This window comes from Dermacentor albipictus, chromosome 8 (genome assembly GCF_038994185.2).
Source record: "Dermacentor albipictus isolate Rhodes 1998 colony chromosome 8, USDA_Dalb.pri_finalv2, whole genome shotgun sequence".
Lineage (NCBI taxonomy): Eukaryota > Metazoa > Arthropoda > Arachnida > Ixodida > Ixodidae > Dermacentor > Dermacentor albipictus.
This window is the reverse complement of record NC_091828.1, coordinates 130,265,934-130,287,321: the sequence shown is the minus strand read 5'-3', so window position 1 is coordinate 130,287,321 and position 21,388 is coordinate 130,265,934. Positions and strand designations below refer to the sequence as shown.

Here is a 21,388-nt window from a genome sequence, read left to right as displayed (position 1 = left end):
TCGTGCATTCATCGTGAGATCGTGGGAGCCAACACGTGAGCAAATTCGCCGAGGCATAACCACACTGCGGCGCGTTGTGCACGGGGCGGTATCAAAGCTGCCGATAAGGAACGCGGTGCGCTCGAAACGCTCGTGTGTCGTGCATTGGGTGCAGGTTAAGGAACCACGATCACTCGAATTCGTATACTGCTTACTTCGTAATCGGATCGTGGTTATGGCACGTAACAGCCCAGAATTAATTACTTTTTCGGCGACCTTGCTGTTGCCGATTGCGCTTGCTTCAGGGAGTTGTCCAAATGAGCTAGCTGGAGCCAGGGTACCACCTAATACAGACGAACGAAACCTTTTTCGCGAGCAAGTTTCATTTTTCGTACAACCTTACCAAACATTCGCGAAATTTGACAATTCTGAATTCGTAAACCTTACTGAAAATTCGGTAAAGTTGGCAATTACGTTGTTTCCAAATAAGACCCAAAGGGTGTAAAACACACGCACACACACAATTCGCAATTCGATAGCGCAATTCGAATCCATTCTATCAGCAAGAAGCGTTTACTTCGCCGTTACCGTGCAGCCGCGGATGCGCGAAGGCGAGCTTTCTGGTGCTTTTTTTCTTCTCCCGCATGGCAGCCACCGCCGCGGATGGATGGTTCATGGATGGATGGATGGATGCTGTATGAGCGTCCCCTTTGAAACGGGGCAGTGAGTAACGCCACCAAGCCCTTGTTCTTATTTTGCCTAATGTCCTACCTACCTAGCTTTTTGGAAAAAAATAACACACAAATAATTCCCTGCATCAAACGTTCTGAACCAAAAAGTAAATAACTTAAAAAGTAAAAAAAAAGAAAAACAAAGAGAGTGCCTTTGAGCCATCATAAATTGTTTCTTTCCTGGTTTCGTTTTTATATCGTAGGTAGTTACTCATACCAGGTTTCTTTTCCATTGCCGCCACACATGAGATTCTCTCAGGCTCTCTGACATTGCATTTTAATGTTCTTTGTTGCTGTGTTGCTCACCCTACTGGCCGCCTACTTTCTGGTAAGCTTGCTAGTTCTTTGCTACACTGTGAATCAATGTTTTTCCTGTACACATACCTGAATACTCTCCCAGCCCATTTGCTTTCTTCCATATTCCTCAGCCGTTCTTCATACTCAATTTTACTGCAAGCTTCCCATATGCAGCCCATATCACCCTGCACAGCTTCATTTGTAGTCTTCCCGTGAGCGCCCAATGCGAGGCGTCCCCCTGACCTTTGGTTCCCATCGAGTCCTGATTGTGCTTCCGACTTCAAACAAACGCACTTCCAAATGTACGTTCTGAAACCATTACACTTTTCCACATACCCCGGAGCACGATTCCAAAACTGCAATCCGCAACTACTCAAAAGGCCGAGTTCAGGAACCGGCACTGAAAATTCTCAATCATCAGAACCCCTCAGACCAATTAAGCTCATCTGGGTGCCCGCGCACGCAGGCCATCCAGGCAGTGAGATGGCCCATTCTATCGCTCGAGTAGCCGTCAACCGAGCCACGCCGCCCGATGACCTGGATAACGCCAGAGACCGATTGGTCGAATATCACGAGATCACCCTCCACTACCGCGAAATGCGGTTGAGATATCCTCCCCCAGATAAATCCTTAACAAAATTCCAACAAAGTACCTGGCGCCAGCTTCAGGCACAAACTTTTCTTTCTCCAGCTCTTCTCGCCCTGGTTCATCCAGGCCTATATCGACAGGAATGTACGCTCTGCGGCGCGCCTAGAGCCAACTTCCATCACACAATGTTCTTATGCCCTGAGCTCCAGCCACCCTCTGAGTGGCAACTCACCGACGTCGAGGAATGGGAGACCGCGGTGTCTAGCTGCAACCCAGCCGACCAAATACGGCTGGTGGACTGGGCTCCGAGGGTCTCCGAGGGCCACGAACTCCCGGACACCCTACGCGCTCCTGAGCCCCCTCACAAGTATTGTTGTAAAAAGGCTCAAGTAATAAATGTTTACCACCACCACCACCACCTCGTACCTATTGTGTCCCCATAGCGCTCGTGTGTTTTATTGTGGCCGCATTTCTTTCCCCCTCTGTTATTGTGTGTCTTTTTTTCCTGTGTTTCCATATATGCACTGCCTTTATTTATCCATTCACCAAGGTATTTATATTCTCTTTACCCGAGGTACTTGTTGGCCCTGTATCGCCACTGTCTGTTCACTGTTTTCATTGAATACATTAAAACCTGATTATAACCCTATATTCTCACATTCATGTCCACAGATATTAGTCAGACGTTGCCTATCACTGTGCTTGTTAGCAAGCAACACAATGTTGTCCGCATGAAACAAACGCGGAAGCTGCTGCTCTACTATTGTGCCCGCCTAGTTGTTTGTATGAGATTAAATTCGATATTGATTCGTTATGGCGCTCTTTCCATACAACAGCAGGCGGGTAAAAGACACCCCTGTCTCAGGCCCAGGTGTTATCAACTTTCTCCTCGCTTCTCATCCCTTCCCATTCAACGCAAACGGTGTTTTCTAGGTAAGCCTACCTCAAAAGCTGTATGCAGTCGTTGCCTACGCTCTCCTCTTCCTTAATATCCCCCCAAATGTTGCGGTCTACGTTGTCATATGCTCCGGTAATATCTAAAAAAGCCGCATATAACGGTCTGCTTTCTACTTTGGATATTTAGATATAAACTGAGTAAGAACAAGTATATCACCCAGAAGCCTACCGAATCTGGAGTTTCTCTGAAGTTCTCCCTATATGTCATTAGTTTCTGCCCCAGCTTGCAATATTAATTTAATCGCCTGCATGAATAGCCTGTATATTATCGATGCAACGCTTTTGATGCGCTGGCTGACACAAGGCGTTGACCCGTGATTGATAGACGGCCATGTCACTGGCCTTGTGCATAGCACCCCTTTATTCTCAATTCTACACCCTCGCCGCTAACACGCCTTCGCCCGTTGCCTCGCCCACCCCCCTATGCTCTCTCTCCCCTTTAGAAGAACCCCACATATGTGTGTATATATATATATATATATATATATATATATATATATATATATATATATATATATATATATATATATATATATATATATATATATATATATGTATGTATATATATATCTGGCGCCAGGAAAGCATATGTCACCTTGAAGAAGACGAGTGCACTTGACGAAGCGTTGGCTCCTGCTCACACCTTGTTCTCGTTTTGCTCATCGTCTTCACAGGGTTGAATTGAATGGCTCATGTTTTTTTTTTTTTTGCGGTGAATGGAAATGCTATAGGCTTCTGAACCCTAGAAAAATACTGGCAATTAAGCTTCAGAGCGCCCTAAATATTTTAGTAGCTTTTCTACAGCCAGTTTTGGTGTTGTTTCCCGGGGGTGGCTGTGTCGTGACGTCACGACGCGGTAGATTGCCACGTGGGAGCAGGGCATTGCGACGTTTTGACACTCGCTCCGGCTCGCCTGGTCGTCTACTGCGCTGCTGCATAGGGCACGTCGCACAGCAAAGGGGGGCGTCCGAGCGAGCCGGAACGATTGCCACAACATCGCCAGGATGTCCTGCTCCTACGTGACAACCTTCTGCGCCATGACGTTGCGAGACAGTCGCCTTCTGGGAAACGAAACTGTCTGTAGAAAATATATTAAAACATTTAGGACACCCCGAGGCCTCTCAGTATTCCTTCTGGAGTTTGAAGGTCCAGGACCTTTATGTAATGAAATAAAAAAGAAAAAGTGACCGTGTCTAAAACATATTTGTCAGTTTTTAAGCTCCCACAACGTCCGCGATCTTGAGGTACAGGCGGAGGTGCAGCCAGCAGTACTCGTTGATGTCTGCGATCTGCAGGCGGACGCCTTTCTGCTTGGTGCACACTACGCGTCTCTTGACAACGCCGGCCAGCCTCATGTACTCGTCGAGGTCGCAGCGCCGCACGCGCTTCAGGGCGCGCGCGATCCAGCCGTCGGCCTCGGCGGGGCCGAGCTCGGCCCTGCGCCGCACGTGGCGCACGAGCGACGGGTGGTCGTGGAGCAGCTCGAGCACCCGGGCGCCGTCGTCGCAGTTCCAGTCGCCCAGCACGTAGCGAGCCGCCGCCGAGACGTTGTTGTTGTTTCGCGCCGTGATCTCCTGTGTGGTCGGCGACAAAGAGAGAGAGAACGTAAATAAAGGCGTGAAAACACCTCTCGGAGCTACGGAGTTAACGGAGTACTGACACGGTATTTCCGGCTCATCATTTTTGTGCGTCAAATGAAGTTTCGGAACTTCTAAAGCCTTAAATAAGGCTCTGACAAGGCTCGGAGCGCCCTAAAGAAAAAGAAATGTAATAGCTTACGTACAGGCAGTTTCAGTTTTGTTTTTACTGCTTCGTCACGTCATGACGCCGCAGAATGTGGTCACACGGGAGCAGGACATTGCGGCGTTTGGACACTAGCTCCGGCTTGCTAGCTCGTCTGCTACGTTTCTGCATCGGACCTCACAACTAGAATGTACTAGACTATGGTCCACTCACAACGAGCACCTGCGTGGCACGTGACCGAGTGAGCGGAAGCGAGTGCCGAAATGTCGCAATGTCCTGTCCCTACGTGACCGCATTCTGCGTCATGACGTCACAGCGCAGTAACCTCCTGCGAAATGAAACCGTAACTGTCGGCAGGCAAACTACTGTAATAAATTTATTCTATGGCATTCTGAGGCAGTTCGCTTTCTTTTGCGTGGTTTCGTGGTATAGAACCTTTGTTTAACGAGCAAAAAATGAATAGTTGAAAATATCATATCAGTAGTCCTTAAACCTTGGGCCTCGTAAAAAGCCTAGTTTCAGATAGGGTAGATATAGAACTGCCTCATTGCGAAATTTTACGCATTGAATAACAGTGGATGCACCACGAAAAGCTAAAGCAGCTGTTTTTGACACCAAAGCTCAAATTTATATATATATATATATATATATATATATGTGTGTGTGTGTGTGTGTGTGTGTGTGTGTGTGTGTGTGTGTGTGTGTGTGTGTGTGTGTGTGTGTGTGTGTAGTAAGAACGCAGTCATTGCCGCTCGCCGAAGGGACGCATGACCCAGAATGCGCGGCTCCTCGGCGCGAGTTCCGAGATTAGGCGGCGCACAAGGCGCGCTGGAAAATGTCGGAGGCGACGTGCCGGGAACGTATGCCATAACCACAAGGTGCGCGCGTCGCCTGCTTAGGTGCTAGGCTGCTGAACAGAAATTTGACAATTACCAGCCCTTTAGCTTTGCTAAGAATGTCTCAGTGGCCATACACTATTTATTTTTAACCGATTTAGCCAAATTTAAATGTCGTTGCAGTTGACCTTTAAGCACGACGTCGCTGGCTCTATCCCAACGCGACAGTCATCACGGAATACCAATTGCATAGTGCCAGCGGCAAGCACTGTCGCGGAGAAATTAAACACTAACGGGCAATCGTAAAGTACGAACACCACCTACAAGTAATAACACGTGAATGCAGTTTATCCGTAAATGGTACTTGCCTCAAACTAAGCGTAGAAACCAAAATGTGCCAAAATCAAGGCATCGCGTACAGGGCTATAAGCGCAAGCAGCGTTACACGCTTTAGCGGCTGACTTAACTAAACGTAAAAAAAGATGCACAAAAAGATAGGGGACGCTTAAGCTTCGTCCTTGAAAGGGGCTCAGGACTTTAAGAGTGGAACGCGAGAGCATTCAAAGATCCCTGACTGCTTTTCACGCTTCCCGACAACTGGAGCGTATGTAACCGTAATGTTTACCGGGAAACGCTGGCCACGAACGCTGTGCACGAATGTGAGCCATCTGGTAAAAACGCGGCTACTTCCGTGGACCACGATGCGGAGGAGGCGATCGCCATCTGGAGGCATTGCAAGAAACCGGGCGCGCCGCTCCGTGGCCCCCGAGATACTCGCGCACCGGCGCGCGCAAATGGCGGACGCCGTGGCCGGTCTATGGGTTGTAGAAACGATGGAAAAGGGGTTTCTTTGAGTTTTCGCGTAACAGAATTGTGTTTTCTCGTATAATCAAATAACAATCCGACGCTATCATTTCTGTAGGTTGTGTGTAAGTCGTACTTTATGATTTCAGCTTGAGAAATTCAATTTGTTCAGTAGCTTCCTTGCGCCACAGGGAGGGCCTGAGTATGGGTGGTTCGATTTTTTTGTTGTTGTTGTTGCCTAAAGGACGACACCGGATTTTCTGCGAGACGGGGCCCTTAACGCTGTCGCGTTAAGCAACGCGGGCACCTAAGAACTTCTCATGAGTTGTGAATGCGGAAGCATTTAGTGGTCATGAACTCCTCGCGGGCACGCGAGCGCTTTGAGACGCTTGGTGCGTTTTGACGCGGCCTTACCGAGGCGCAGCTAGAACGCCGGCGAGAGCTTGCGCGGACAAGAATCCGCGCGAATAGCACGGGCTTCCGAGTGCAAGAGCAAGGGTGACGTACGTCGCGGCGACGCCCTCTCCCCGCCCGCAACACAGTGGCCGCACAGGTGCTCCCTTTCGCCCTCTCTGCTCCGTCGTCGAGGCCACTGGTCGAGACCCGAGCCAGCAAACGCGAGCCACCGCCATGAGCGCGCTTTTGACGCTTTCGCATCAATAAATGCATGAATAAGAAGGGTTTACGCGAGCGGCGCGTACTGCACTGCGATGCGCTTTGATCCCCCTGAGGCAGCCGCTTCAAACTCCGCCATGAAACACGTAGCTTATACCGGCAATGCTTTGAAACGCTTGCGATAGCATGACCCCCGGAGGCAGCAGATCCGCAGGTTAGAATGCAACTTGCACAAGGAGCACAGCCAGTGAGGCTAGTAAAATATTTTGCAGCAACATGGCAGTCCTGGGCAATGTTTAGCTGAGGTCGACAAGTTATTTTGACTGCACGTCGACCTGCATAGCGAAATAGCGAAACAAAGTGGCTAAAATTAAACCAAGCAATAATTTTATTATTGCTCAATTTTTCTACATCTGCATTCTTGTCTTAATGATATTTAACCTGTAACGATTAAATCTAATTTCTCAAGGTCAGTCAGCTGGGCGCTAAAGTTTGCTGATATAAAACTAAGTCATTCGCAGAGATTATATTTAAGATAAATGCGGTTCGTGTTATGGGTGATGTGCAGCCAAATTTTGACGTGTCTGCGTTACCTGTAGGAGCTAAATGAAAAGTGTTAAACCCTGGTTTTCTTCCTTGTGTTACATGAGACGCTGGCAAGTTTTCTCCGATGACCTGAGACAATCGACGATGACAGAAATTTTATATTTTGAGACCGTAGGGGCCATGTTATGATGACTAGCACAGAAAATGAGAAGTGTGTAGGTTGATTACAGCCTTTGACACAAATTACTCAGTCAAGCGTTCCATGCAGAGCTTCGCAAGCGTATTTTTCGAACCGCGTAGGAAGTTCGCCCATTGTCCCGAAAAAGCTCATCTATCACAAAGTTAACACTATAAGGGAATAGGGGCCATCATATGAGCGATTGGTGGGCAAAGTTTCGAGAGCGTCACTTAAATTCGGGCTTAGCCGTAAATTACGTGTGCAAGCGCTCTGGACCATTATAGGTGTCTTTTATAAACGGCGAATTTAGCCCGCTGTGTTGGGAAAGCTATAATTACCACTAAAATCAAATTTTAAGGAAAAATAAGAGAACATTACCACAAAGTGAAGGCTAATTTTAATGCGTGTGAATAAAAAATAGCCTTTTGCAAGTGCTGGAAAGTGTTATACGGCATCTCGTTTTCAACTTCTTGCGTGATCCTTAAAGGAAGTGTAGGTGGCACAGCTTCCTTGGATATGGGAGTATTGTTATGAGTGATGTGTGGGGCGCGATCACGATCGTTGCAAATAATTACTGAACCCTCAATTTTTCTTTATTTTCACGATTCTCCTCGGTGAACTAAACGAATCACCTTATTTACGAGTATATTTCGTGTAAATGTGGGGCAGGTCATGGGCGATGTGTAGGCAAAGTTCAAAGTGCGTACACTAGTTAAGGCGCACAATTTAGCCCACAGTGCCGGAGTAATTACCACAGCCATCGAGATCAAGGTTGGGGGAAATGAGGCTTGTCTAAAAAATCCGTTTATGCAAATTCTCAAATACGTTATATGCGGGCAACGTTGCAGACGGGTACCACCTAGTCATATGAGGCAGCATTTTAAAGTGTGTAATTTAAGAACAGACAAACGAATTTTTAATGCAACTGCTCGTGAAACAGCTTCGCTGGGCTGTGATTCTACAATGTCGCACAAACCTGCCGTATGTTTTACCCGATTACAGTCACGTTCTGGCGGGCGAGCCCATCTCGCTGTTTTCGTGGGTCGATCCCGGTGATAGTGCGGCCTGCAATTACGTATCTCTGGGGCTACGGTGGACGTGCCACTGGGTTTTTAGTTTGCATTCAATGTTATATCTTGACGTTACAAGCATTCTGCCTTATACTGTTACGAACGAAAGCACTCGTGGCAGTGCGTGAGGATTGCCACACACCATGCAGCTGTATACACACACCTTCTACGGGTAACCGCGTTTATATATGCCACAGCATGCACACAGCCTCACTCTGTACGAATCATACCCGTAAGGAGGCGTGTCCGCTGTTCTTGTAGTTGTAGAAGTCCACCCGCACATGCCGCGGGGGCCTGTTCACGAGGTGCGGCATGAAGAGGTTCGCGTACGTCGGGTTCATCGTGTTGGCCGGCGTGATGCGCAGGTGCGTCAGCCTTCCGCACTGGGCCGCGGCGGCGTCCGCGAGCACGGTGCAGTACTTGTTGTACAGCAGGATCCCCGTGATGTTCACTTCGATCAGGCTGGGGTTGAGGCCCACGGCGTACATCAGCTCTCTCTCGATCTTCAGGTGGGCCTCGTCTGTGCGCGCTTCCGGGATACCGGCCACGTTGACCTCGAGCTCCCTGAGCGTCGTCGCTTTGGTCACGTAATCGGTGAACGCCTTGTACGTGACGTCGCTGAAGTACCAGGTGTCCACGCGAACTGACGTCACGTGGGGGCAGCTAGCGAGCTTATCAATCATATCCTTGCACCGGGCCACGTCACCGGCGAAGTGCCTGCCGTTGAGGGTGACGCCGGTGATTTCTGGGCACCGGGGCAGCGTGTCGATGTCCAGCGGGGTCAGGTGATGGTGCCCGATGTGGACTCTGTCCATGAGCCCGCGATCCCGGATTGTTTTGCAGATGCCGTCCACTTCCACTTCGGCGGGCAGCCGTCGGACAATTACCGAGATCAGCGTGACGTTGTCGCCGACCGCGTTGAAGAATTCGCGGCACTCGTCTACGCCGAAACCGCCCAAGTCTATCTCGAGTGTGCGAAGCACGGAGTTGCTCCGCACGGCCCGGGCCAAGTGCGCCATCTTCTCGGCGGCGTCGGGGTCCGGGGGGTCGAGGTGCTCCAGGGCGTCCGCCGCCTGGGAGCAGCCGCAGGCCACCGACGGAAGCCGGAGGCGGCGCAGGGTCGGGCTTTCCGCCACCACTTGGGCGAAGAGGGCGACCCGCGCGGAACTGCGGCAGAAGGGCGTCGTGAGTGGCCTCAATCCCCCAAGTTAGCCGCAGAAATCGCATGTGTCGACTAGCTAACCAATGGTCATTACAGTAATATGACACTTCGAAAATTTTCACTTGCCTACCTAGTTACACTAGAGGAAAACAACATTCTCGAACTATTTCACCCGTTAACAACAACAAAAAAAAAACAAAACTGTTTAGGTGCTCCAATTTTGCACACATTATCACCGACTAGAATGAACTTACAAACGAAGTTCTGGGCAGAGCACCCGGAAAATCTATTGGCGCGGTGGTCGTCCGCGCTGCTCAGCTCAGGACTCGCAAGACCAACTTTGGGCCGTACAGCGAGCTGAGCCATGGAGGCCGTACGTGAGCAACAGCTCCCAGTGGCCTTCTAAGCGGCCCCAGGCCCGGGCCTCTCAATCGCTGCGTTCCGAATAAAGTTATCTCACTCACACAAGACACGTTTTCGTGCTTTCTGGCCCGCTTACAGTGATATGTGTACTTCTGCATGCAAAATGACTTGCTTCTCATGTATGCTCTTTTTGTTTTGTTGTTTACTAAATTAACCACATACTAATGAAACTCGCACCGTTAATAGTGTTTTATTGTGTCTGTAATCAACCCTTTGCACTCATAGAAAAGCGGGTTTCAGCGAACTCACACACTCATATTATGGAGCGATTTTTTTTACCCTTTTCCCCAAACTGACGGTATGTTTTATTTTTGCAACGATATATTTCATCACTACCCTAGTCATTCGCACATCCGCTGATGTAGTCCCGAAGTGCTTTTCGAGTCGTCTATAAAAAAAATAAGCGAAGGAAGAAAACGCGTAGCACTACACTTGGATTCTAACTGTGGATCTACAGAGTACCAGCCAGAAGTTATATCTGTCGGCCACACCGCTTTTTTTTCTTCCTCCGCCGACACTGCTACAGAGAATAATACAGCCTCAAAGAGTGTGGTGGCGCCTCGAGCTAGTGGTTGACGCCACGCTTTTCGGTTTGTCAATAAACTAGCACCAAGGTGAAACAACTTAGGCGAAGACAGCTGTAAAATCTAAAAAGCGCGAAGGAGAGAGGCGAACAAAAAAGTCGTGTCGCCTCACTTTACGACCGGGGATCGCCACCTTCGCAATAAATGTTGTGGTCGGTAGCAGAGTGCTCTGCATGCACGTGCTGCACATAATACTGCTCCAGCGCCGACGCTGAAAGAACATGCTCATGAAAACGATAATTGGCTGACGCGCTATTATTCGCTGAAGCTCGACAGCTGATCCATAAACCAATCCAGAGCTGCAACAATTTAAACGAAGCCAGAAATAAAAAGTGAAATACAGGTTAAGAAATAAAAGAAGAAGCTCTATCTTTCCTCTTAACCACCGTGGACTCCACATACGTGAAGTATCAGTGACCATATGACGTGCTCGAACAATGATTTGGCGCGAACCGCTGTGAAATAAGCCCGCAGGGGTTTTTATTTGCTCGAAATGTTGAAGTCCCCGAGCACCCTTAGGTGCCGTAAAGTGTGTGTCTCACAAAACACCCTTTTAGCATCCTGGATTAATGAAATGCGCAGAAGGGTGGTTCTGTAACAAACACGCCCACTTTCAAGCTTCTGAAAGGCAAGGGTGCCAAAAGGGCGTTTGGGCATCCATTCCACCCATCGAGGGTGTAATTTTTCGTAGTGCTACGCTTTTCCGAAAGGGATCTCAGTATCTATAAACAAATAAATTTCGCTTGCTCATGCACGACAGCAATTAAGGTAGTGAACCTACTTCTTCACGACTATGTACAAACTCGTCTGCAGATATTCGAGATGTCTTCCAAACGGGCCGATATGTGTACTACACTGCGCCGTTGACGTCGAGTAATCGACCAAGTCATTCTAACGTTAGCGGCTCTTCTAAATGTAATATATTGATTTTATCGATTCAGTGAGAGACTGACTGACTGATCGTGTCCTAGAGAAGCGAGTTCTGGCCAGCTGCATGGCACTCTCACATTTTTAAATTTGATGCAATTTATGTCCGTCATGGGTAGCGTCGGATCCATGTTTCACAACAGCACGTGTTTCACTTCAGTCCAATGCTATGCCTTGTTTTCCTTTCTGGTGAAAAAACAAGAGGAGCAGCCACAAAAAGCTACTACACTGAGTAGCTTGACGTGGTGGCTGCCCCTGCGAAATGACAGCAACTGGCTGTTTATCTGTATGCAGCAGCGCAGGTAAAGAAACACTGGAAGTAACATTAGGAAAAATAGCGTACTTAAACAAAATACATGGTAGGTTGTGCTTTACGCATGCAACAAAAACTTCTTATACGAGGCAGGAAAATTATCTGCTCTTGTTACTTTATCTTTTGGTGCGAGTAGCCCGGGTCGTGCCGGCTTGTTAACCTTTTACAAGGTCTTTACACCGTTGTACGATGACATCACACATGATTTACTCCTATTTTTCAATAGACTGGCTGTAAACACTTATAGTATTCTGCTGAGAGTTTCGGTATATGCTGATAATTAAAAAATATATATATCTGTACAGAAGAGGCTGTACAACACGAAAGCATCTCTAGCTCGCTTGGGTTTGTTATGTTTCCTCGGCAAGAGGGCACACCAGCTCCAGTTTGGCTTGTGCTTCTTTACATGCCAAGTAGAGATGGGCTAATATCAACATTTTTGAATACGAATAGAAAGTATCGAATAGCGAATCGAATATTCAAACGCATCTCTGTACAGCAGGAATATCTATTTCGGAATATTTAGGTGCTACTATTGTAGACTAGTGCAGAAAGAACAGCTAACTAGTAGGGGCAAAGTATCAGTCATAAACATCACTCGTTAAAAAAGCTGAATGAACAGCCTCTCAACAAATTTAGAGTCTGGTTTTACAAACAAGCTGTTCACAACAGAATGGCTGTCGTCTTTCCAAAACAAACGGATGTGGAAAGAGAAAGGGAAATAAAAAAGAGGTGGCTCTGAATAAATCGTGCACCGTGGACACATGTGAGAGGGTCCGTTGCAAGAAAAGCGTCGCGGGTTTAACGTAAGAAATTAAACTCCTACATGAATAATAATCATCATCATATTTTATATCCACTGCAAGGACGAAGGCCTCTCCCTGCGATCTCCAATTACCCCTGTCCCGCGCCAACCGATTCCAACTAACGCCCGCGAATTTTCTAATTTCATCGCCCCACCTAGTCTTCTGCCGTCCTCGACTGCGTTTCCCTTCTCTTGGTACCCATTCTGTAAACCTAATGGTCCAACGGTTATGTAACCTGCGCATTACATGACCTGCCCAGCTCCATTTTTTTCTCCTAATGTCAATTAGAATGTCGGATATACCAGTTTGCTCTCTGACCCAAATCGCCCTCCGCTCCGCTGTGGCTTAGCGGGGCAGCTCGGAGCGGAGCGTAACGTAAAGACGCTCAACTAAAACACTCTATTGCAGTGAAGCATAACAAGCGTGGGAAGGGGCTGTTGCCACAGGACACAGTATGTATTCCTTAATTATACACGCGTGCACCCGGTATTTCTTGTCACAGTACAAGCACCAATATGCCTAATACGTGTACTGACAGGCTTGCAGAGTGTTTTCGAATGTGCCTGTGGCGGATTGAGCCCTATACATTTATTTTTCCAACTGGCCCATTTTCGGATGTTTTCGGGGCCCCTGGGGTGTTTTCAGGGCCCCGGGGCCCCCGAAAAATCGGACGTGGACTTTGAAACTGACCAAGAAGATGCTTTAAATGGTCCATGTGGCGAATGAGTGGCGGAAGGCGGACAAGAACAGAAAGGACCTACATATTGGGGAATGAACGGGAAAGGAAGCGCGCTGCCGCCGTTTCGAACTAAAAAAAAAAACAGTGTTGGCTGATACCGAGATGCAGGTGTCTTTCATCCAAACCCAAAATAAACTCTTTAAAGCAGTGAAACACAACACTCAGGCGTCATTCGCGGGCTGAGAGTATTCAGGACAGTTGAGGTTGACTTACGAGCTGTTGAGAGAGAATCTCAATTGCGACAAAGTTCGGGCCTTACACCACTGAGGTTGTTATCATTTGATATAAATAGCTCATATTCGACAATATTTGCTTCTGTATGCATCTCCTTCTTATTTGTATTTGAGAATGTCCGACTCGATTTGCAATTTTTTTCGAAGGTATTTATTTGCTGTAAATTTTACTAACCCCTCCCTTCTATTCTTTTTTTAATAGCATAAACACTACTCCTCAGTATTCAAATTTCATTAAGTTGTCTTTTTTATTTTATTTTTTCATATTATTTCAAGAGAGTGACAGCATCGGACGATATGGTTTCAGCCTTTCTTGACATAAAACAGTTCTGCATCATTCAGGCAATTTTGCAAAGGAACTCAGGGAAAACCTGGAAAGCGTAGGGAATTTGGAAATGTCAACTTGGTAGACAACCTGCCCTGGAAGACGCCATCAAAATCCATGACGTCACAGCCATCAGGTGCGAGAACGTCAAGGAGGCGTCGCCACCCGTCTTTCGTTCTTGCGCTTTTTCTGGCTTTCTAAGAGTCTTATCGTAGATGAGAGTCGTGTTTTTGGTGTTGTAGAAAGGTAATTCACTGATGCAGAAGAAATAATTTTTCTCTTTGTGTCCCTTTAACGTTATGCCTAGCATTCTTCGTTCCATCGCTCTTTGCGCAGTCCTTAACTTGTTCTCAAGCTTGTTTGTCAGACTCCAAGTATCTGCCCCATATGTCAGCACCAGTAAAAGCACTGATTGCACACCTTCCTTTTCAATGATAATGGTAAGCTTCCAGTGAAGAGATGACAATGTCTGCCGTATGTGATGCAACCCATTTTTATTCTTCTGTGAATTTCCTTCTCGCGGTCAGGGTTCCCTGTGATTAGTTGACCTAGGTAAACGTACTCCTTCACAGACTCTAGAAACTGACCTGCGATCTTGAACTCTTGTTCCCTTGTCCGGTTATTTATCATTAGATAGTTTTAACTAAGGGGATGCAAGCCGCTTGCGTCTCCTAAGTTAGAACTCTCTATTATCTTTGTCTTCTGCAAATTAATCTTCAGCCCCACTCTTATACTCTCCCCCAATCATTTGTTGGAATTCGTACGCAGTGTTGCTGAATCGGCAAACCTAAAGTTGCTGAGGAATTCGCCGTCGATCCTTACTCCTAAACCTTCCCAGTTTAATAGCTGGAATAGATCTTCCAAGCACGCAGTGAATAGCGTTAGAGAGATTGTGTCTCCTTGTCTGACCCCTTTCTTTACAGGTATCTGCCTACTTTTCTTGTGTAGTATTAAGGTGGCTGTGGAATCTCTAGATATTTTCCAGGATATTTACGTAAGCGGTCTGTACTCCTTGATTACGCAATTCCTTCATGACTGCTGGTATCTCTACTGAATCAAATGCTTTTTGGTAATCTATGAAAGCCATATAGAGAGGCTTATTGTACTCTGTGGATTTCTCGATAACCTGATTAATGACATGGATCGGATCCATTGGAGAGTATCCCTTCCTAAAGCCAGCCTGTTCCCTTGGTTGGCTAAAGTCCAGTGTTGCCCTTATTCTATTGCAAATTACCTTGGTGAATATTTTGGTGAACACTGGGAGTAAGTTAATGAGCCTATAGTTTTTCAATTTTTAACGTCTCCCTTTTTGAGGATTAGTATAATGTTTGCATTCTTCCAGTTTTCTGGGACCTTTGCAGTCTATAGACATTTTGTATAGAGAGCCGCCAGTTTTCCAAGTATTATGTCTCCTCCATCTTTGATTAAATCGACTGTTATTCCATCCTCTCCTGCCGCTTTTCCCCGTTTCATGCCTTGCAAGGCCCTTCTGACCTCGTCTCTAGTTATAGGAGGAGTTATAGGAGGACATGTACAGCAAATCGAAATATATAATTCATAAGGGTGTGCGAATATTCGAAATTTCGAATACGAATCGAATATTTTCCTTATTCGAAGCGTATTCGATTCGAGAAATGCATATTCGTAAGTTCCCGAATATTCGAGGACGGCCGAATAATGGTCGAAACGGCGAATATTCGGACAGACTGTGAATAATTTAGCAATTAACGAATTATATGCTTGCTCCACATTCTCGTAAAAACATGTTTATTCACTGAGAGCTTCACATGATCCGCTCATTTTCTGTATGCTCTGCATCAAGATGGCAAGTTGGGCCAGTTTGTTGGGATTCATAGTAAGGTTCGTTACAGCGCAACACAAAACAGGGACAAAAGAAGGTACCAAACGACGACACAGCGTTACAGCACTGTGATCTTAAGTGCTGTAACGAATCTTACTATGAATGTGTACGCTCTGTTCCAGTTTATCTGCATCAGGCCTGTGAGACATGATCAGTTTCATTTTTTTTTTTTACCAAGCTTTATTCCAGGGCTCTTTCATAACGATATATGATGTACTTTCGGGCTTTGTAAGTATGCTCAATAAAATATGCACCTAGAAAATGTTACCTGGACAAATGATGTCACAGTGCATAGAGTGCCCTTACTTTCTGAACATGTTGAGCAGTCAATTTTCCTTGGCGATAATCTGTAACAAGCGTTTACCTGACAGAGCATTACCTGACAGTACCTGAGTGCATTACCTATAATGACTGCCTCTTTAACCTGAAGCAGCCTCGTAAAATGCAATATTATTTTTAAAAGGGTAATGAAGCTATTGTTACCTCGTTTTGCAATTTTTTAATACTACACATATATTCGATATTCGATTCGATATTCGAAGACAGTTTTTCGCCTTATTCGTATTCGATTCGTATTCGAAAATTTCAATATTCGCACACCCCTAATAATTCACTAACTACAAAATTTCTTGGTAATGAACTTTCTAACTCATTGGGCACATAATGAAACTTACGAGCTGAAGCTAGTGAGTTGTACCTTTTCAAGACACATCTACTGAAAACGAATTTTGAAACTAGGATCAATTTCCAGTAAGCTCCGTCAAAATTGAGGGCGAAATGCGTTGCTTCTGCACTTAGTCTTGAAATGAAACGCACTTTCATGCAATGAAAGGTAAAATTATCTGGAACACCAGTTGATTTTGTCGCAAGCTTTCGAAACGCATATTTCAAAATTAATGCCATCTGTGATTTAGTTCCGAGTCACTTCCTTGCGAACTCACCAGCTAAAGTCGTAAATTGCAATTTGTTAAAAAGATAGTGAACATTTCTGAAATAATTTGTCGATTTCGTATTTCAACCTCTCGTGCAAAGAATTCCCGCTGATTCTAGTAGTGCCAGCTACAGAGCACGTGGACGTCAGCGGGTGCTGCTGTCTACGCAACAACGCGCCTTGGCGTCATAGATCTCGATGGACTCTAGCTGGGGCTAATTTTCATCGTTAGAGACGGGACTGCCTACACTGCAATTTCAAAGAAGGCTGAGCTGGGCAACTTCCCAGAAATTTTACTGCGCACCAGCTGTCCGAATAGCGGAAAATACTATCAATTCAATGGCATCACTGATGACGTACTGGCGTGGGTGGAGGCTACGGCGGGAAACGTTAAAAAAAAGATGAGATTGTGGCTTTCTTGTTCTTTTCTGGCAATCAACCTCTAACCTCAAGAAGGAAGTTTGGAAAGAATACTTCGTCAATGTAAACTGATTTATTGCCAATTTTAGTGTACTTAAGTTGGAAGGGCTTATAAACCACTCCCGAGCTCAAAAAATTCTTATGTCGTGCAGCTGCGTATTAGTGTACAATGAACGTACAGCCTCAATATTTTTTATAGATGATACTATAATAACAAAGGTGCAGACGTTTCATTAACGACTATGCGGTTTCTTGCTCGCCTTTGCTACCTTCCCCACTGGTGCTCTTTCCTCCTCTCCACGTATTCCAACTGTGCGCAGTTTAGCAAAAGCTGCAAAAGGTTAACACCACCAGTCGTTGTGGTGTGAACCTCTCCTCTTGTCCTTTGTGTTTTTGACTGGTTTTTTTTTTCGTTCTAGCAAATGCTACGCCCCTAATCGCCTTCCGCAACACGCCGACTGAATGGAACCTTCGTAAAAGGTTTGGAAACGCCTCCATTCCAAGAACACACCTCTCCTCGTGTTGGTACTATCCTCCCTCGTCGGCCGACCACAATGTACAGCTTTCACCCCTTCGACTTCATGCGAAGCACCTTGCCGGCGTCACGACGCGCGAAGGAGAGAGCGGGAAAGCGAAGAGGGGAAGACGGGAGCGTCCTTTTTTCTTTTTTATTTTCATACTGGACCTAGCCGCAAGTGCCTTGGGGGCTAGCGTACAGTGGGTGGCTGCCACGTTGACAACGAAAGCTCGAATGCAGCTCGGGTTGAAAACTGTCCTTTACTGCCTCTTTCTTTATTATTCTACGCGGCTAGGACACGAAATGCTTATCCGTTTGGTAGAAAGGGGATGACCCAACAACGTCGACAAAAAGCATGCAACAGAAAAAAAAAAGAAAGATTCACGCGCTTTGGTTGAACAAAGCGCCACAAGATGTCCAGTATTCCGCGACAGGTGCGAACGCGTTGACGTGTACTGCAGTGCCATGATACGTATGCGAAAGCAGCAGCAGCGCAGATGGTGATGCGATTAGCAATAATGCTCTACACACGCCCTTGTTTTGCACTTGTTCCTTCGAAAAGGCAAAAAGAAAAAAGAAAAAGGAGAACGCAATATGGAAATAGTTTAGTCATGATTGTGCTGCTGCCAAAATATTTGTGCCAGTAATTAAATGGAGTATAGTCGAGGAAGAAAAAGATTAATAAACGCGAAAATGTACTTCAGATTGCATTTAAGAAACGCTGATTGAAGTAATATGAGCACAAGAAAGTTTTACAGTGACATTACAAAACATTCCTAGCGCTTTAGTCACGTCTTTCGGTACATACTGAGAGGCCTCTCTTTGGTTAAACTTGTTAATAAACTATAGACGCCGCTACGAGTGCTGCTGCTTAACCTTCCATGTACCGCTCGCGAATTAAGCAAGGAATTGCAAGTTACTCACAAGCCCACCATCTTGATGTCCAAGTCCGCTTCCAGTTCTTCCAGCGCGGTCATCTGGCACACAGCGCGAACGAGTGTCCGGATGACTCGTTCGCTCGTGAATTCGGGTTCCGAGATCAGCTTCAGTGCGCGGAGCGTGGCTGTGTTGACGAGGTAGTTGGCGAAGTTCGCACCCGACAGCTCTTTGCCGGACGTGAACACGTTCTCACCGACGACCAGGTGCGTCACAGTTCGATTCCGCGTCAGTGCCCCGATAAGTCGTTTCGCCTGTTTCGGGCTCATTTCCACGCCAGCCACGTCGAGGGCGGTGAGCTGCCTTGTGCCTCCTCGAAGCAGTTGGCCGTACAGTCGCAAGTTGCTCGTATACTTCGGAGGACAACGCTCGGTGTCAAAGAAGAGCCCTTTCAGTTGCGACATAGACTTGACCGCCTTGAAGGCGGCGACGTCTTCCGCGCTACCCTCAGGATCCATTCCGGAAATGACCACACACTCCACGTCCCTGTTTAGCCTGAGAGCTTTGAGCACCAAAGGGCAGTGCCTCATGATGCAGTTCAGTTCCACGGTCGTGATGCAGCGGTGCGTGGAGAGCAGGAACACGACGATGTCGAGCCCGTCCCTTTCGTTCGAGTCCTCGCATATGCCGTCGAATACGTACCCGCGACCACTCGCCTGGGTGATGGCAATGCGGAGGCCATTTTCGCTGTCGCATCGAGTGTCTTCGCAGATCTCCAGACCGATGTCTAGCAGCGCATGGTTGAAGGATCGCCGATGGCGCAGCAGGCCACAGCTCGAGTCACCGCGTTTGGTACACGTGACTCCCAGGTCTCTTAGTTGCTTCTCAATTTCGGCCGTCTCGTCTTTCTCAGCTTCGTCTTTCTCGGCGTCCGTTGCCTCTGGACCGGGCGGGCCGACCTCCATAATTCGCGGGCACTGCTGCGGCGGCGAGTGGTCGCAGTCCTTTCTGGCAGTGCCTGCACAGGGAGAGTCCAAACGAAGTAAAAGCCGAGAAAAACCAGTTTGCCTCGTACGCGTGGGCACACCTGCTGGTCTGTCCCCTCCCGACCAGCTCCCGAGACAAGCGCTAATTGTTTCCACACGCCTCGCAGGAAGCGGGGGATACCTGCTTAGGGCGTCGACCTCTTTGGCCCCTGCCCGTTCCATAGGCGCAGCTGACCGCAGCTAACGACGGGTGCGTCTCAATGCGCTCTCTCTCCCCAGTGGGGAAGACGGAGCGCATTCACAGCCACCCAGCCGCTTCGACGAATCCGCACGGTGTGCCCGAACACACAGCCTCACGGGAACCGGCAGCCCCGTGTATGGCAACTGCGATGGTGTGGAGACACTAGAGCACCTCCTGCACCGTTGCCTTGCCTTCGGGGCCGACAGAGGTTCTGGGCGACTCCTAATGTCGGCACGGCCTGCCATCCGACACGCTGCAGTGCCTACTATTCCCCAATGCTCACAGTTCCATCATCAAGCGTGCACTTGCGACATTGCTTGAGTTTTGTGGTACATCAAACCTCGGAGCACCGCTTTAAGCCCCGCATGCGCTTCTCTACTATATACATATAATTTTTTTTTTATTACTTGCCGCCTTCTTCCTCTCACCCCACTCGGTTATCTGTCCCTCTTTTTACTCCCCTTCCCCTGTTGCTGTTGAGGGGACCTCGCTCGAGAGTCAATTACGGCGCTGCACTTATCTCTTCATTCTTCCCCTTAAAAATCACTCGCACACACGCGCGCGAAGCGTCCGTACCGCACGGACCTGTTGCCTCAGCCTAGCTGAGCTAGCACTTTCTGTGGCTCTCTCTTTCGTGTTTGGCCCTTCACCGCCGATGCAGAGGGCACGTGGTCTCGCGCAGCTTATTTGCAGCGCGTCGGCAAACGCCAACTGTGTTACAGCTATTTGAGAGCCGAAGCACTTTGAATATTAATTATTGCTAGGAAGACATAGCGCTACCCCTACACAAAATACTTCAACCCCACCCCCCCGGAGAAGTAACCACCTGTGGTTCTTCCATGTCAACTCCATGCATGGTACATGGCCGTTTTTGCACTTCGCCTTCACCAAAATGCGCCCCCCACCCCCCGCCTAAAGAGAAAAGCCAATGCACAACGTAGCAAGCAGGGGAAGTCGCATAACGGGCAAACTAGCCGCTGCTTTATTGATCGTGCACACGGGCCTTAGCTTTGCATAAGAAACAATGGTATTGCGCATTTGCCTGCGCATTGTATATTTTGCATGTACGCACCACGGCTTTGGAGGATCAGGACTCTGAGGAGAATCGAGAATTACAGTGCCACAGAGCTGATGGAATCGTTTTATATTGCATCGAGATGGAGCGCATATGTATTAGTAAAACTTTTGTTTGTTTGTTTAGCATGCATAATCATCATCAGCATAATCATCATGCTCTTATGTTCGTGCATGCGTTGTAAGCTCCTTGTATGAATGTCCCTGACAGAAAGAAAAATTATTTGAAAGTTTGTGCTTGTCCGTGTCAACACTCTCTCGTGTTTGCCTGGCACGGTGCATACCCGATTTTTTTTTTTTTTCGTCCTAACTTTCCGTTTTTCAGCCCCCACTTGCTTCTCCTCCACGCACCCACTCGAGCCTGGTCAATGCTATGAATGAAGCGCTCAGACAGCTACAAGCTGCTGTGTCTCGCAGGCAGGGGGCAACGCGGCGGAGTCACTATTGTCCTCCTTGTCTCCCTCCGTCGCTGCCGTCCAAAGAACGCGGTCGGGCGAGGTCCAGCGGGGAAAAGTGTGGCGTTTACGCTGTTTTCTTCATTCACCCTTTCCTTTTACCCTTTCCTTCTATGCATAGCTAGCACCGACTGGGTGCAATAGACGAGCGCACGCCAAGTTTCGCCCGA

The 21,388-nt window shown here is 47.5% G+C and overlaps 1 protein-coding gene across 3 annotated transcripts; it reads right to left on the bottom strand.

Annotated features, from left to right (window-relative positions):
• Nucleotides 1-3,721: 3,721 nt before the first annotated feature.
• LOC135919087 (uncharacterized) lies at nucleotides 3,722-19,769 on the bottom strand. Of its 3 annotated transcripts, XM_070523015.1 has the most exons (4): nucleotides 19,630-19,769; nucleotides 18,511-19,480; nucleotides 8,576-9,512; nucleotides 3,722-4,127 (listed from the first exon to the last, which is right to left on the bottom strand). In XM_070523015.1, exons 2-4 carry the CDS (start codon nucleotides 19,425-19,427, stop codon nucleotides 3,768-3,770), a joined length of 2,214 nt encoding a protein of 737 aa, XP_070379116.1. In that variant the 5' UTR covers nucleotides 19,428-19,480; nucleotides 19,630-19,769; the 3' UTR covers nucleotides 3,722-3,767. The 3 variants fall into 3 exon arrangements, with proteins under 3 accessions (XP_070379116.1, XP_065308880.2, XP_065308881.2); XM_065452808.2 differs by having other exon boundaries at nucleotides 18,511-19,706; XM_065452809.2 differs by lacking the exon at nucleotides 3,722-4,127 and adding an exon at nucleotides 5,801-5,947 and having other exon boundaries at nucleotides 18,511-19,708.
• Between the last annotated feature and the right edge of the window lie 1,619 nt (nucleotides 19,770-21,388).